Below are 14,250 nucleotides of genomic sequence, written 5' to 3'. Positions count from 1 at the left end.
GATTATTCTCAAGTGAATATCCATCTTAAGTCATAAGAATATTTGGTTTAACTTAGACAACTTCCTATAGACACTACTTAGGAAAGCATCGATTGCTATATTTATGCTAGAGCTTTTATTTGAAAACATGAAACAATTTTGTCAACGGTAGTAATAAAGCATATGAGTTATGAAAATTATATCTTACAAGTTGCAAGTCTCATGCATAGTATACTAATAGTGCCCGCACCTTGTCCTAATTAGCTTGGACTACCGGATCTTTGCAATGCACATGTTTTAACCAAGTGTCACAATGGGGTACCTCCATGCCGCCTGTACAAAGGTCTAAGGAGAAAGCTCGCATTTTGGATTTCTCGCTTTTGATTATTCTCAACTTAGACATCCATACCGGGACAACATGGACAACGAGATAATGGACTCCTCTTAAATGCATAAGCATGTGGCAACAATTATTATTCTCATATGAGATTGAGGATATATGTCCAAAACTGAAACTTCCACCATGAATCATGGCTTTAGTTAGCGGCCCAATGTTCTTCTCTAACAATATGCATGCTCCAACCATTAAGGTGGTAGATCTCTCTTACTTCGGACAAGACGGACATGCATAGCAACTCACATGATATTCAACAAAGAATAGTTGATGGCGTCCCCGAAGCATGGTTATCGCACAACAAGCAACTTAATAAGAGATAAAGTGCATAAGTACATATTCAATACCACAATAGTTTTTAAGCTATTTGTCCCATGAGCTATATATTGCAAAGGTGAATGATGGAATTTTAAAGGTAGCACTCAAGCAATTTACTTTGTAATGGCGGATAAATACCATGTAGTAGGTAGGTATGGTGGACACAAATGGCATAGTGGTTGGCTCAAGTATTTTGGATGCATGAGAAGTATTCCCTCTCGATACAAGGTTTAGGCTAGCAAGGTTATTTGAAACAAACACAAGGATGAACGGTGCAGCAAAACTCGGATAAAAGACATATTGTAAACATTATAAGACTCTACACCGTCTTCCTTGTTGTTCAAAACTCAATACTAGATGTTATCTAGACTCTAGAGAAACCAAATATGCAAACCAAATTAGCAAGCTCTAAGTGTTTCTTCATTAATGGGTGCAAAGTATATGATGCAAGAGCTTAAACATGAGCACAACAATTGCCAAGTATCAAATTATCCAAGACATTTTTAGAGTTACTAGATGTAGCATTTTCCAATTCCAACCATATAACAATTTAACGAAGAAGAAACTTCGTCATGAATACTATGAGTAAAGCCTAAGGACATACTTTTCCATATGCAACAGCGGAGCGTGTCTCTCTCCCACAAAGTGAATGCTAGGATCCATTTTATTCAAACAAAAACAAACCGACGCTCCAAGCAAAGCACATAAGATGTGAACGAATAAAAATATAGTTTCAAGAGAAGAAACCTGATAAGTTGTCGATGAAGAAGGGGATGCCTTGGGCATCCCCAAGCTTAGATGCTTGAATCTTCTTGAAATATCCAGGGATGAACCACGGGGGCATCCCCAAGCTTAGACTCTTCACTCTTCTTGATCATAGTATATCATCCTCCTCTCTTGACCCTTGAAAACTTCCTCCACACCAAACTCAAAACAACTCATTAGAGGGTTAGTGCATAATAAAAATTCACATGTTCAGAGGTGACACAATCATTCTTAACACTTTTGTACATTGCATAAAGCTACTGGACATTAATGGATCAAAGAAATTCATCCAACATAGCAAAAGAGGCAATGCGAAATAAAAGGCAGAATCTGTCAAAACAGAACAGTCCGTAAAGATGGATTTTATTAGGGCACCAGACTTGCTCAAATGAAAATGCCCAAATTTAATGAAAGTTGCGTACATATCTGAGGATCATGCACGTAAATTGGCTTAATTTTCTGAGCTACCTACAGGGAGGTAGACCCAGATTCGTGACAGCAAAGAAATCTGGAACTGCGCAGTAATCCAAATCTAGTACTTACTTTACTATCAAAGACTTTACTTGGCACAACAAAACACAAAACTAAGATAAGGAGAGGTTGCTACAGTAGTAAACAACTTCCAAGACTCAAATATAAAACAAAGTACTGTAGCAAAATAACACTTGGGTTATCTCCCAAGAAGTTCTTTTCTTTATAGCCATTAAGATGGGCTCAGCAGTTTTAATGATGCACTCGCAAGAGATAGTATGTGAAGCAAAAGAGAGCATCAAGAGGAAAATTCAAAACAAATTTAAGTCTAACATGCTTCCTATGCATAGGAATCTTGTAAATAAACAAGTTCATGAAGAGCAAAGTAACAAGCATAGGAAGATAAAACAAGTATAGCTTCAAAAATTTCAGCACATAGAGAGGTGTTTTAGTAACATGAAAATTTCTACAACCATATTTTCCTCTCTCATAATAACTTTCAGTAGCAACATGAGCAAACTCAACAATATAACTATCACATAAAGCATTCTTATCATGAGTCTCATGCATAAAATTATTACTCTCCACATAAGCATAATCAATTTTATTAGTTGTAGTGGGAGCAAATTCAACAAAGTAGCTATCATTATTATTCTCATCAAGTGTAGGAGGCATAGTATAATCACAACAAAATTTACTCTCCATAGTAGGTGGCACCAAAAGACCACTATCATCATAATCATCATAAATAGGAGGCAAAGTATCATCAAAGAAAATTTTCTCCTCAATGCTTGGGGGACTAAAAAGATCATGAAAACCAGCTTCCCCAAGCTTAGAATTTTCCATATCATTAGCAACAATGGTATTCAAAGTGTTCATGCTAATATGTTCCATGTGTTTTTTAATTTTCGCATCAAACCATCCATGTCTTAAATCAGGAAATAGAATAAGAAGCTCATTGTTGTCCATTATGCCAAACTAGTGTAAACAAGAAACAAAAAGATGCAATTGCAGGATCTAAAGGAAATAGCTTCGAGCACACACACGACGGCGCCAGAAAAGTACTTTACCCGGGACCGGAGTATGAGTGCCTTTTACCTTTCCTCCCCGGCAACGGCGCCGGAAAAGTGCTTGATGTCTACGGGAGCTTCTATTCTTGTAGACAGTGTTGGGCCTCCAAGAGCAGAGGTTTGTAGAACAGCGAGCAAGTTTCCCTTAAGTGGATCACCCAAGGTTTATCGATCTCGGGGAGGAAGAGGTCAAAGATATCCCTCTCATGCAACCCCGCAACCACAAAGCAAGAAGTCTCTTGTGTCCCCAACACACCTAATAGGTGCACTAGTTCGGCGAAGAGATAGTGAAATACAGGTGGTATGAATAAGTAGTAGCAACGGCACCGGAAAAGTGCTTTGCCCAGGACGATAAACAAGCAGTAGTAACGCAGCAAAGTAGTAACACAGACAGTAGTAACGCGAGTAAAACAAGTAAACAAGCAGACGATATCGGTATTTAGGAACAAGGCCTAGGGATTAGACTTTCACTAGTGGACACTCTCAACATTGATCACATAACAGAATAGATAAATGCATACTCTACACTCTCTTGTTGGATGATGAACACATTGCGTAGGATTACACGAACCCTCAATGCCGGAGTTAACAAGCTCCACAATTCAATGTTCATATTTAAATAACCTTAGAGTGCAAGAAAGATCAACACGACTAAACCAAGTACTAACACAGCATGCACACTTGTCACCTTCACACTATGTAGGAGGAATAGATCACATCAATACTATCATAGCAATAGTTAACTTCACAATCTACAAGAGATCATGATCATAGCATACGCCAAGTACTAACACGGATGCACACACTGTCACCATTACACCGTGCAGGAGGAATAAACTACTTTAATAACATCACTAGAGTAGCACATAGATAAATTGTGATACAAAACACATTGCAATCATAAAGAGATATAAATAAGCACTTCACTACGCCATTCAACAGTGAATAAGTATTCTCGTGAAATATAGCCTAAGAGACCCACACGGTGCACACACTGTCACCTTTACACACGTGGGACAAGGAGTCTCCGGAGATCACATAAGTAAAATTCACTTGACTAGCATAACGACATCTAGATTACAAGCATCATCATATGAATCTCAATCATGTAAGGCAGCTCATGAGATTATTGTATTGAAGTACATAGGAGAGAGATGAACCACATAGCTACCGGTACAGCCCCGAGCCTCGATGGAGAACTACTCCCTCCTCATGGGAGCAGCAGCGGTGATGAAGATGGCGGTGGAGATGGCAGCGGTGTCGATGGAGAAGCCTTCCGGGGCACTTCCCCGCTCCGGCAGGGTGCCGGAACGGAGACTCCTGTCCCCCGGATCTTGGCTTCGCGATGGCGGCGGCTCGGAAGGTTTTCCGTATCGTGGTTCTTCGCATCGGGGTTTCGCGACGGAGGCTTTAAGTAGGCGGAAGGGCAGAGTCGGGGGCTGACGAGGGGCCCACACCACGGGGCGGCGCGAGCCCCCTTGGCCGCGCCGTCTTGTGGTTTGGCCACCTCGTGGCCCCACTTCGTATGCTCTTCGGTCTTCCGGAAGGTTCGTGGCGAAATAGGCCCCGGGTCTTCGTTTCGTCCAATTCCGAGAATATTTTGTTACTAGGATTTCTGAAACCAAAAACAGCAGAAAACAACGAATCGACACTTCGGCATCTTGTTAATAGGTTAGTTCCGGAAAATGCACGAATATGACATAAAGTGTGCATAAAACATGTAGGTATCATCAATAATATGGCATAGAACATAAGAAATTATCGATACGTCGGAGACGTATCAATGTCATTATGCTAGTCAAGTGGGTTTTACTTATGTGATCTCCGGAGACTCCTTGTCCCACGTGTGTAAAGGTGACAGTGTGTGCACCGTGTGGGTCTCTTAGGCTATATTTCACAGAATACTTATTCACTGTTATGAATGGCATAGTGAAGTGCTTATTTATATCTCTTTATGATTGCAATGTGTTTTGTATCACAATTTATCTGTGTGCTACTCTAGTGATGTTATTAAAGTAGTTTATTCCTCCTGCACGGTGTAATGGTGACATGGGCATACCTCTTCGGGTACCCATTATTTGTATACCTGGCTCGGCCCAATATGGAGAAGACCCAATATGGAGAAGGCCCAACAAGGCAACCCGAAGAAGTAGTCGACTAGGACTCTTGTAAAACCCTAGGCTGGTTGCATATATAAAGCTAGCCAGGGCACCCGAAATAAGGAGGTGAAGAGATAGACAGAATATAGACAACATAAATCCGCCTACGGCGGCACCATGTAAACATATTATGCTCATATACCGGATTGCTAGCAGCACATAGGGATCCTCCACCGAGGGGACCCGAAGCTGGGTACGTCGTGTGCCTAATCTCGCTCCCGGAATCTCCATCGTCGCTCTCTCCCGAAACCCAAGTCTACAAAACGTAGGCATTGCCGAGGTGATCCCTCGTCAATTGGCGCCGTCTGTGGTGACAGTGTGTGCATCGTGTAGTACTTGGCGTAGGCTATGATTGTGATCTCATGTAGATTATGAAGTTAACTATTGCTATGATGGTATTGATGTGATCTATTCCTCCTTTCGTAGTGTGAAGGTGACAGTGTGCATGCTATGTTAGTACTTGGTTTAGTTATGTTGATCTGTCATGCACTCTAAGGTTATTTAAACATGAATATCGAATATTGTGGAGCTTGTTAACTCCGGCATTGAGGGTTCGTGTAATCCTACACGGTTAGTGGTGTTCATCATCCAACAAGAGAGTGTAGAGTCTAGCATCTATTTATTTATTCTGTTATGTGATCAAAGTTGAGAGTGTCCACTAGTGAAAGTATGATCCCTAGGCCTTGTTCCTAAATACTGCTATCGCTGCTTGTTTACTGTTTTACTGCATCTGTACTTCCTGCAATATTACCACCATCAACCACACGCCAGCAAGCACTTTTCTGGCGCCGTTACTACTGCTTATATTTATTCATACCACCTGTATTTCACTATCTCTTCGCCGAACTAGTGCACCTATTAGGTGTGTTGGGGACACAAGAGACTTCTTGCTTTGTGGTTGCAGGGTTGCTTGAGAGGGATATCTTTGACCTCTTCCTCCCTGAGATCGATAAACCTTGGGTGATCCACTTAAGAGAAACTTGCTGCTGTTCTACAAACCTCTGCTCTTGGAGGCCCAACACTGTCTACAAGAATAGAAGCTCCCGTAGACATCACTACCGGATTCACGCCCTCTAAGAAAACATCTTCTTCTTTCGTTCTTTCTTGGTTACAAATCAGGTGTTAAAGGATATAAGTTGTGGAATCCTGAAACAAGTAAGGTTGTGATTAACAGAAATGTTGTATGTGTTCAAATAAAATCAACACACAACCACGCCGCCCTGAAGTCATTTATTTGTTTCTTTAATGAAAAAGGAGGACTTGATCTGCATGACGAACAGGTTGAAAAATAAAGAGGAGGAAGAGAGCTAGAGTGAAGTGGCTTAAGAAAGGAGAAAGGGAAATACATATGGCTTTAAGATATTTCTAGGACCTATGTGTGGTACAATCTAGGAGCATCGCCAAGCGCGTGGAAAACGATGCACGAACCGTTGGATTGTCGTGATTCATGCTAATCATAGTTATAAAGTGGGTTGCAACTCAGATTTGATGACATCGTCTGGCCTAGGATTAGTCACTCCCCAAAGCATGGCTAAGCGCGCTTTTAAGATTCATGTTGGGTCTCACCTGAGGCCTTGTGCAGGGCAATCCCAAACAAGCCACGGATGGCTGCATCTGTCGGACCAATATATGCACCAAACAACAAAAACATGTGTCGGTGGGCTAGATTGGCCTTGATGCATGCACCAAACATGGCCTTGCTCTCTTGGTACATATCACACATAGTATGTCTTAGCCTTAAGTGACATCCTTTCTTGTGATGTATGGTAACTTTCATAGTTTCATCTCTGTTAGATTTAAAAATAGTTGGATCAAGTCTGCACACCATTCTCTTCATGCTTTTTTTTTGCATTTAGAACCATGTACTCTGTTAAAATCGATGTGCATCACCCCCCCCCCTCCATCGAAACATGCATTGTATCTTGTACCCAAGGTAAAAGTGAAAATATATTGTCTGATTTAATTTGTTTTCACCATCATCTTCATGTTGCTGAGAACATATTTTGAATATATTTTGAAATTTGGGATTTTTTATTTTCAAAACTCAACAAAAACATTGATAAAGATTTTTTATTCAGTGGTCCATATACGGTTTTTCTACAGAAAAAAGGTTTCTACAACCTCCGTTTGGGAATAGGTGACACAAATTTCTCTAGATACGGCAAAATGTGTCTATGTATCTAGATAAAGTTGTGTGACCTATTCCCGGACAAAGGGAGTAGCTATTAGATACTTCCTCATCTTATATTTCTCTTTGTCAAATCCATGATGGTTGAATAACTAGTCATGAACTTATAAGCTGTTATAAACCAAAATCACCTAACAAGATTAGTGTTCTTTCCATAAACCAGGTAAATGCTTCATTTTGTACTGCCTTAGATTACAAATAATCTTTATTATTAAACCAATTTTCTTTTGCATGTTTTTCCCTTTGGTCGTCGCCTTTTGCTACAATCTTCAGGAAAAAATGCAGTTTGGGCCGACAATAATATAGCTGGCTTCTGAACCGCTCAAACCACAAGCAGATTGCTCTACTAGAATCTCCCTAGCTAAAAATAAGGTCGCCAATCAAACGTCTAGGATGTGTTCAAAGTCAGCCAAGAGAAGCGTTCATCTGCAACAGACTTCCCGCCCACTCACATCACGCAGTCGCACGCACGTATGCTCATCTTCAACCTCAGATCAAGCCCCAAGATTAGCTACCTTCTAATCTCAGCTAGTATAAGACAACCCCTTTCGCCATACCATCCTTCCCCACGCAAGCAACAAATAAGCAATCAATCCCTGGTTGGTTGCCAACAAGCCCTTCCTCTTCCTCTCATCTCCGCGTTCCGGCTTAGAGATCATGGAGATGAAGAAGATCGCTTGCGCCGTCCTCATCGCCGCGTCGGCGACCACCGTGGCCCTCGCCGCCGATGCCCCAGCACCCTCCCCCGCAGGTGTCACAGCCGCGGCGACCGGTGCATTCCCGGCAGTCGGCGCGGTGCTCGGCGCCTCCCTTGTCTCCTTCTTCGCTTACTACCTGCAGTAAGGGGAGAAACAGACGTGCGTACGCGTGGAGGAGGAAAGAGGACTACTGTTCATGCTGCCATTTTCATTAATCTGATGCGCGCTGGGTTTTTCTTATACATGCAAGTACCCGTTGATTTTGTTTAAAAAAATCTGGATTGTTTGACCATGTTGATTGATCCATTCATTTCATCATTTTGCTTTCCCATCCTTGTGTATTGATCTATAATTCTGTATGTATACCGATGGAAGTTTAGGCGGCATGTATTTATTTGTTTTGATATGAGATTTGGAAATTAATCTTTATCCATCTGTTTGTTTACATTATGTTTAGTAGTATAATTTTTAGTATAATTTGATGGATGTATATATGGTATAATGACATGTTGATATGCTTCCTCTCCAAAACGGTTTGTCATGTCCGCTTCGAGGTGAACCCTAGATCGGGCCGCCAGCACCCCCCCCCCGCCACCCTTCCCCCTTCACCCTCCCGCGTCTAGGGGTGTGGCCGGGCGAAATCCGGCCGAGTGCGCTAGGACAGCGCGGGTGCGGGACGCGCCTCCAGGCTGGGGCATGGAGTTGGCCTCAAGAGCCATGGCAAAGGTGCTCGACCTCGGCTCGTAGCAGCGTGCGGCGGGCGGAGAGGTGGTGGTCATGCCTGGGTGGACGGGTGGTGGGATCCTCCGGGCGGCCAGGGCAATGAGCGACGATTGCACATTCACTTCCCTAACCAAGTAAGTTAGGTTTACTTCTTTAACTTCCCCTCTGTTAGAGGAGTGTAAAATCAATATGAAACAACTGGTGCAAACATACTAACAATTAAATAATTATATACCTTACTATCAGAAACATAACAAGAATATAGTCATATAATACAAAAATTACTAGCAGTGAACCAGACGTCAAAGTAAGCATGAACCCCAGAAGTTGCCGCATTGGCCAATGGGAGAGGGAGAAACCCAGTCAGCATGTTATGACACGGTTGCTAGCTAGACTTTCTTGTATTTCCGTGGGATATGAGGGCCGGGCAAACTCATAATGCAGTACAAATATGGAAACGTGACGATACGACTTAATAATGCAGTACAAATATTGGTGTCTTATTCGAATACAGCTAGACGATATGTATTGGCATACCTATTGAACCAAACCAAGACTGTAAATGTACAGATTATGGATATTAAACAATTACAAAGGATTGAGATAGCAAAGAATAGACAAGTGGAGGCTTAAGTTCTATTTACATTTGCAAATCGAAATTAGTTGCTGCAGATTCAGAAATTATTCTACTTTAGTCATGTTAATCCTTGGTAATTATGGTAATTACGATCATGCAATTGAATTTTTTAGACCGTAATTATGGTCATTATTACCATAAATGAGGAGAATAAATTAGGACAAGAATTATTATTCAGCTCAATATGATTATTATGACCATGATCTCTCATTTATTCTATTGATTTCACTTTCATATACCCTTCGTGTGGCATATTTATTCTCCCTGTTTAGGCACTATAGAATGACTCTGAACAAACCCTTTCTGATAGACATAGGATGCATGAGCGCAATGTCAAGCGACGAGGATGATGACGACAAGAAGAATGTATCAGTGACTAGGATTGACAAGGGCAACAATGAGGGCACACCTGGTCGGCTTTGCGATGTGGTCAACACTAGCCAGGGATCACTCGGTGTGATGACACCTACAAGGGATTCATCTCCTTGCTCCACAATGGCGATGTCGGGTGGCAAGGTGTGCACAACCACCCCTAGAAAGGCTAGGTCACCTTTCTTGACTATATCTGCCATACTTAGATCCCCTTATTTGACGACGTCCAAGGGCATTATGTGCGCAACCACTCCTAGATTGGCTCTATGGACCCGCTCAACGACATTTAGGATCGGCGTTTGGGCAACCCCACCTACGGGCGCGATGATTGCAACACCCGGAGGCAGGGAGTGCCTGGAGATGGAGATACTTACAAGGGCGATGATGGTGACATCTATTGGCAACGAGTGCCTAGAGACACCTATGAAGGCGACGATGGTGATGTCTGAGGGCAAGGAGTGTCCCAAGACAACTACAAGGGCAACTAAGGCGTCTGAGGCCAATTGTTGCTCGGAGATAATTATGGGGGCATGGGGGCTGCATCTGGGGACAACAGCGCCCAAAGATACATATGGGGTCAGTGTCCGAGAGCAATGAGTCTCCGGAGACTAGAGACACCTACGGGGGTGGTGTCATCCAGTGGCAACAAGTCTCCAATGACACCCACGGGAGCGATGGCAATGACGAGCGATGGCAATGACGTTCGGGGGCAACAAGATACCTACGGTAACGATGACAGTGACTCCAAGCGCAACAAGTGCTTATAGACACCTCCGAGTGGTGGCAATGTCCGAGGGCAACGTGTGCCCAGAGACACCTCCAAGGCAATGACATCGGCATCATGGGACACCAAGTTGACCACACTTACCCACGAGAAGGTATCTGACGCATACTTAGAGGAGAGAAGAAGTAGGTTCAAGGGAAGAGTGTTGTCTGTTGAGTTTTGAAGACGATGTGGCCCATTTATCAAATTTAATTTCTGTTTTCTTACATTGGATTTTTGTAACCCACGGCCAGTGAAAATTGGAAAAAAAATCTTCCATCTCCTTGAATACTATGTACTCAAAGATAGTAGAGGGAGAAGAAGAGCAACTGGAACTGATCGTCGCCGAATTCCATGTTTCTATTTATTTCCGCAGCGAGCATGTTCAGGTTTAACGCTCGGGATCACACATAGTTTGTTCAACCAGCGATAGCGCAGGAAGAGATTTCAGAACTTCAATCGAGCAGGAGAGCGTCGATCTTGTCGGCGACCCCAGCCTCGTCGTCCCCGAGCCTGGCCGTGGCCTCGCCCTTGGAAGCGTCCCAGCGGAGCAGCGTGGGCACGCCGGTGAGGCGGAAGCGCGGGTCGACCCTCCAGGGGTGGGCCGGGTCCCTCCAGGTGGGCTTGTCGCCGACGAAGGCGCGGAGGAGCACCACGTCCCTGCCCTCCAGCGCGTCCAGCTTCGAGTAGATCACCGGCTCCGCCACGTTGCAGTCTGCGCGGTCCGATTCGGGCGGGGTTAGCTCGCAGCCAGCAGCAGATCGGAGGGAGAGGGAGATGGAGATGGTTTGGGTAGTTACCGGGGCACCAGGTGAGGCTGGAAGAGGGCTCGCGGTCGGCCAGGAAGAGCAGCAGCTTCACGGCGTTGCTGCTGCTGCCGCCGGCGCCGTCGGCGGCGGCGAAGTGGCCGGCGAAGAGGTCGTCGAAGTTGTCGAGGGCCGCGTCCACCTTGGTCACCGTCATCTCCCCCGCCTCGCGCGCGTGCCCTGGGCTTGGATTGGTTTGGAGATTGGAGTAGCGGCGATGGAAGCTTGCTTGGAGATGGGGTTGATTTGGGGAGAGACACGGCCGACTTTATTACCTTCCGCTTCCTCGACACGCGTGCCTCTTACGCGCACAGGAATCTGATCGGGGGATGTGGGCCTTCGCCCCTCCGCTCGGCCCAGAAACGCCCAATTAGGGCCTGTCAAATAAATGGTGGCATGTCAAGCAACAAAAAGATACTAGCTCCATCCCAAAACTTAAAATCTATATTTTTTTAGAAAGTCAAACTATCTCAAATTTAAATAAATTTTTTATCAAAAATCATTAACATGTAAAATATAAAATTAATACAAAATATTATGTTATCTTTTACCAAATCTGGCATTTGGACGGAACTTCGAGTCGTGTCTCTTAAACCGCGTTAAACAATTACGCCGGATTGAGCCTTTGGGCATGCCGTCGCATGGTGTCTCTTTTTGAGCGAGTCTCTACCGTGTCCTCTAAACCCAGCTCCTAATTTTTTTGAGTTTAAGGTATGGAAAATGATGGTATTCCCCCGGGGGATGAACGCCCCGCAGCCTCCTCTTTCAGCGTGTGACGCGTGTTCATGGGACCCACCACACCGCACCGCACGTTCTCTATTCTCTCTTTCTTTCCTGGCCACTCGTTCCTTTCCTTATCTTCTACCGTTCCCCATCCTCTCACCTTTTTCCTCGCGCACCATGGAGCGGCCGAGGCGGAGGAGGCCAGGGAAGGAGCCTCCCAGCGCGAGCTCGAGTGCCAGCGCGGGTGTCTGCTCCGCCGCTGGGAGGGGATCATGGCGCGGAGGCGGTCGAACTGCGGCATGCCGGCAGCGTGCCGGCAGCGCGACGACGACGGGCTGGGCCGGCGGCGGGCGTAGAGCGAAGTGGTCGAGGTGGGAGGGTGAGGTGGGGTAGTTGGCGGCCACCTCGCCGCCCGAGCTCGTCGCGTTTCTCCCCTGCAGTCTTCGTCGACCTCCTCCCCTGCATCCACGGAGATGGCGTCTTCGGCAGGGCAGCAAGGTCCACAAGGACGCCGTAGGAGACGCGCTCGAGGAGGCCGAGCTCGTGTGCTCCCTTTTGTGTCGTCCCGACGCGTCTCTGCGGGAGTTGCTGCTGGCGGTTTAGCATGCTCGGGTGCGACGGTTGGTACTGCTACTTTGGGCGCCCGGGGTTGCTACCGGTGGAGGATGATGTTGCTACCTTAGGCGTCGACGCTGCTACCGGCGGAGGGTGGATCTCGCTACCTTAGGCGTCCGGCGTTGCTACCAGTGGAGGGCAGCTTTTGCTACCGGTGGATGCCGGCTTTGCTACATTAGGCATCGGATATTGCTACTGACGGTTCGAGGCGTCGCTACAATTGCACATATATGTTTGCTCCAGTGTCTCCTGATACGTCCAATTTGCATCACTATTTTATATCATAATTTGCTGTTATTCATTGATATATTTCATATTGGGACACAATACTTATGTTATTTCATCTATTTTGCATGTTTCATGATTATTTGGAGATCGAGCACCGGAGCCAGGATTCTGCTGAAAAAAGCACCGTCAGGATGCAATATTTTGGAAGATCAACTGTGAAAGGAAGTTTTACCAAAAATCCTATTTTTCCAGATGACGGAGGAAGCCAGAAGGGGGAGCCAGCTGGACCCAAGGTGGGCCCACACCATAGGGTGGCGCGGCCCATGGCTCCGGCCGCGCCACCATGTGGTGTGGGGCCCCCTCGGCCTCTTTCGCCTCCTTTTCTTCGCGAAACCCTTCGTCCCGAAGACCGAAGCCACGAGAGGAATCCTCACGAAGGGTTACAGCCCGCCTCGCGGGGCGGAGAACACCAGAGAGAAAAGAGCTCTCCGGCGGGCAGGAATCCACCGGGGAAATTCCCTCCCGGAGGGGGAAATCGACGCCATCGTCACCGCCATTGAGCTGGACATCATCTCCATCACCATCATCATCATCTCCACCATCATCACCTCCATCTCCACCGCTGGACATCGTCACCGCTGTAGCAATTTGGGTTTGATCTTGATTGTTTGATAGGGGAAACTCTCCCGATACTTGATTTCTACTTGTTGTTGATGCTATTGAGTGAAACCATTGAACCAAGGTCTATGTTCAGATTGTTATTCATCATCATATCACTTCTGATCATGTTCCATATGATGTCTCGTGAGTAGTTCGTTTAGTTCTTGAGGACATGGGTGAAGTCTAATTGTTAGTAGTGAACTATGGTTGAGTAATATTCAATGTTATGATATTTAAGTTGTGGTGTTATTCTTCTAGTGGTGTCGTGTGAACGTCGACTACACGACACTTCACCATTTATGGGCCTAGGGGAATGCATCTTGTACTCGTTTGCCAATTGCGGGGTTGCTCGGAGTGACGAAACCTAAACCCCCGTTGGTATATCGATGCAGGAGGGATCGCAGGATCTCGCAGTTTAAGGCCGTGGTTAGATTTATCTTAATTACTTTCTTGTAGTTGCGGATGCTTGCAAGGGGTATAATCACAAGTATGTATTAGTCCTAGGAAGGGCGGTACATTAGCACAGGTTCACCCACACAACACTTATCAAAACAATGAAGATTCCCAAGCAAACGAACTTGGAAAACAAATCTATAAGCCCCAGGCAACGCGACCCCCGCGTCGTCCTCCCTGGGCGGCTCGGGGGAACTCTAGCTAGCGCCGCCGCCGGCCCCCCTCCCC

The 14,250-nt window shown here is 45.4% G+C and overlaps 2 protein-coding genes across 2 annotated transcripts; one reads left to right on the top strand and one right to left on the bottom strand.

Annotated features, from left to right (window-relative positions):
• The first annotated feature begins 8,001 nt into the window (after positions 1-8,001).
• LOC124676354 (arabinogalactan protein 23-like) lies at positions 8,002-8,187 on the top strand. The gene has a single exon (XM_047212435.1). The coding sequence runs from the start codon at positions 8,002-8,004 to the stop codon at positions 8,185-8,187; it is 186 nt and encodes a 61-aa protein (XP_047068391.1).
• A 2,671-nt stretch (positions 8,188-10,858) lies between these two features.
• On the bottom strand, positions 10,859-11,617 carry LOC124676343 (thioredoxin-like protein Clot). The gene is made up of 2 exons (XM_047212425.1): positions 11,338-11,617; positions 10,859-11,252 (listed from the first exon to the last, which is right to left on the bottom strand). Exons 1-2 carry the CDS (start codon positions 11,498-11,500, stop codon positions 10,993-10,995), a joined length of 423 nt encoding a protein of 140 aa, XP_047068381.1. The 5' UTR covers positions 11,501-11,617; the 3' UTR covers positions 10,859-10,992.
• Between the last annotated feature and the right edge of the window lie 2,633 nt (positions 11,618-14,250).

This window comes from Lolium rigidum, chromosome 1, assembly GCF_022539505.1.
Source record: "Lolium rigidum isolate FL_2022 chromosome 1, APGP_CSIRO_Lrig_0.1, whole genome shotgun sequence".
NCBI classification, from domain to species: Eukaryota; Viridiplantae; Streptophyta; class Magnoliopsida; order Poales; family Poaceae; genus Lolium; species Lolium rigidum.
This window is presented reverse-complemented; position numbering and strand designations above follow the sequence as displayed.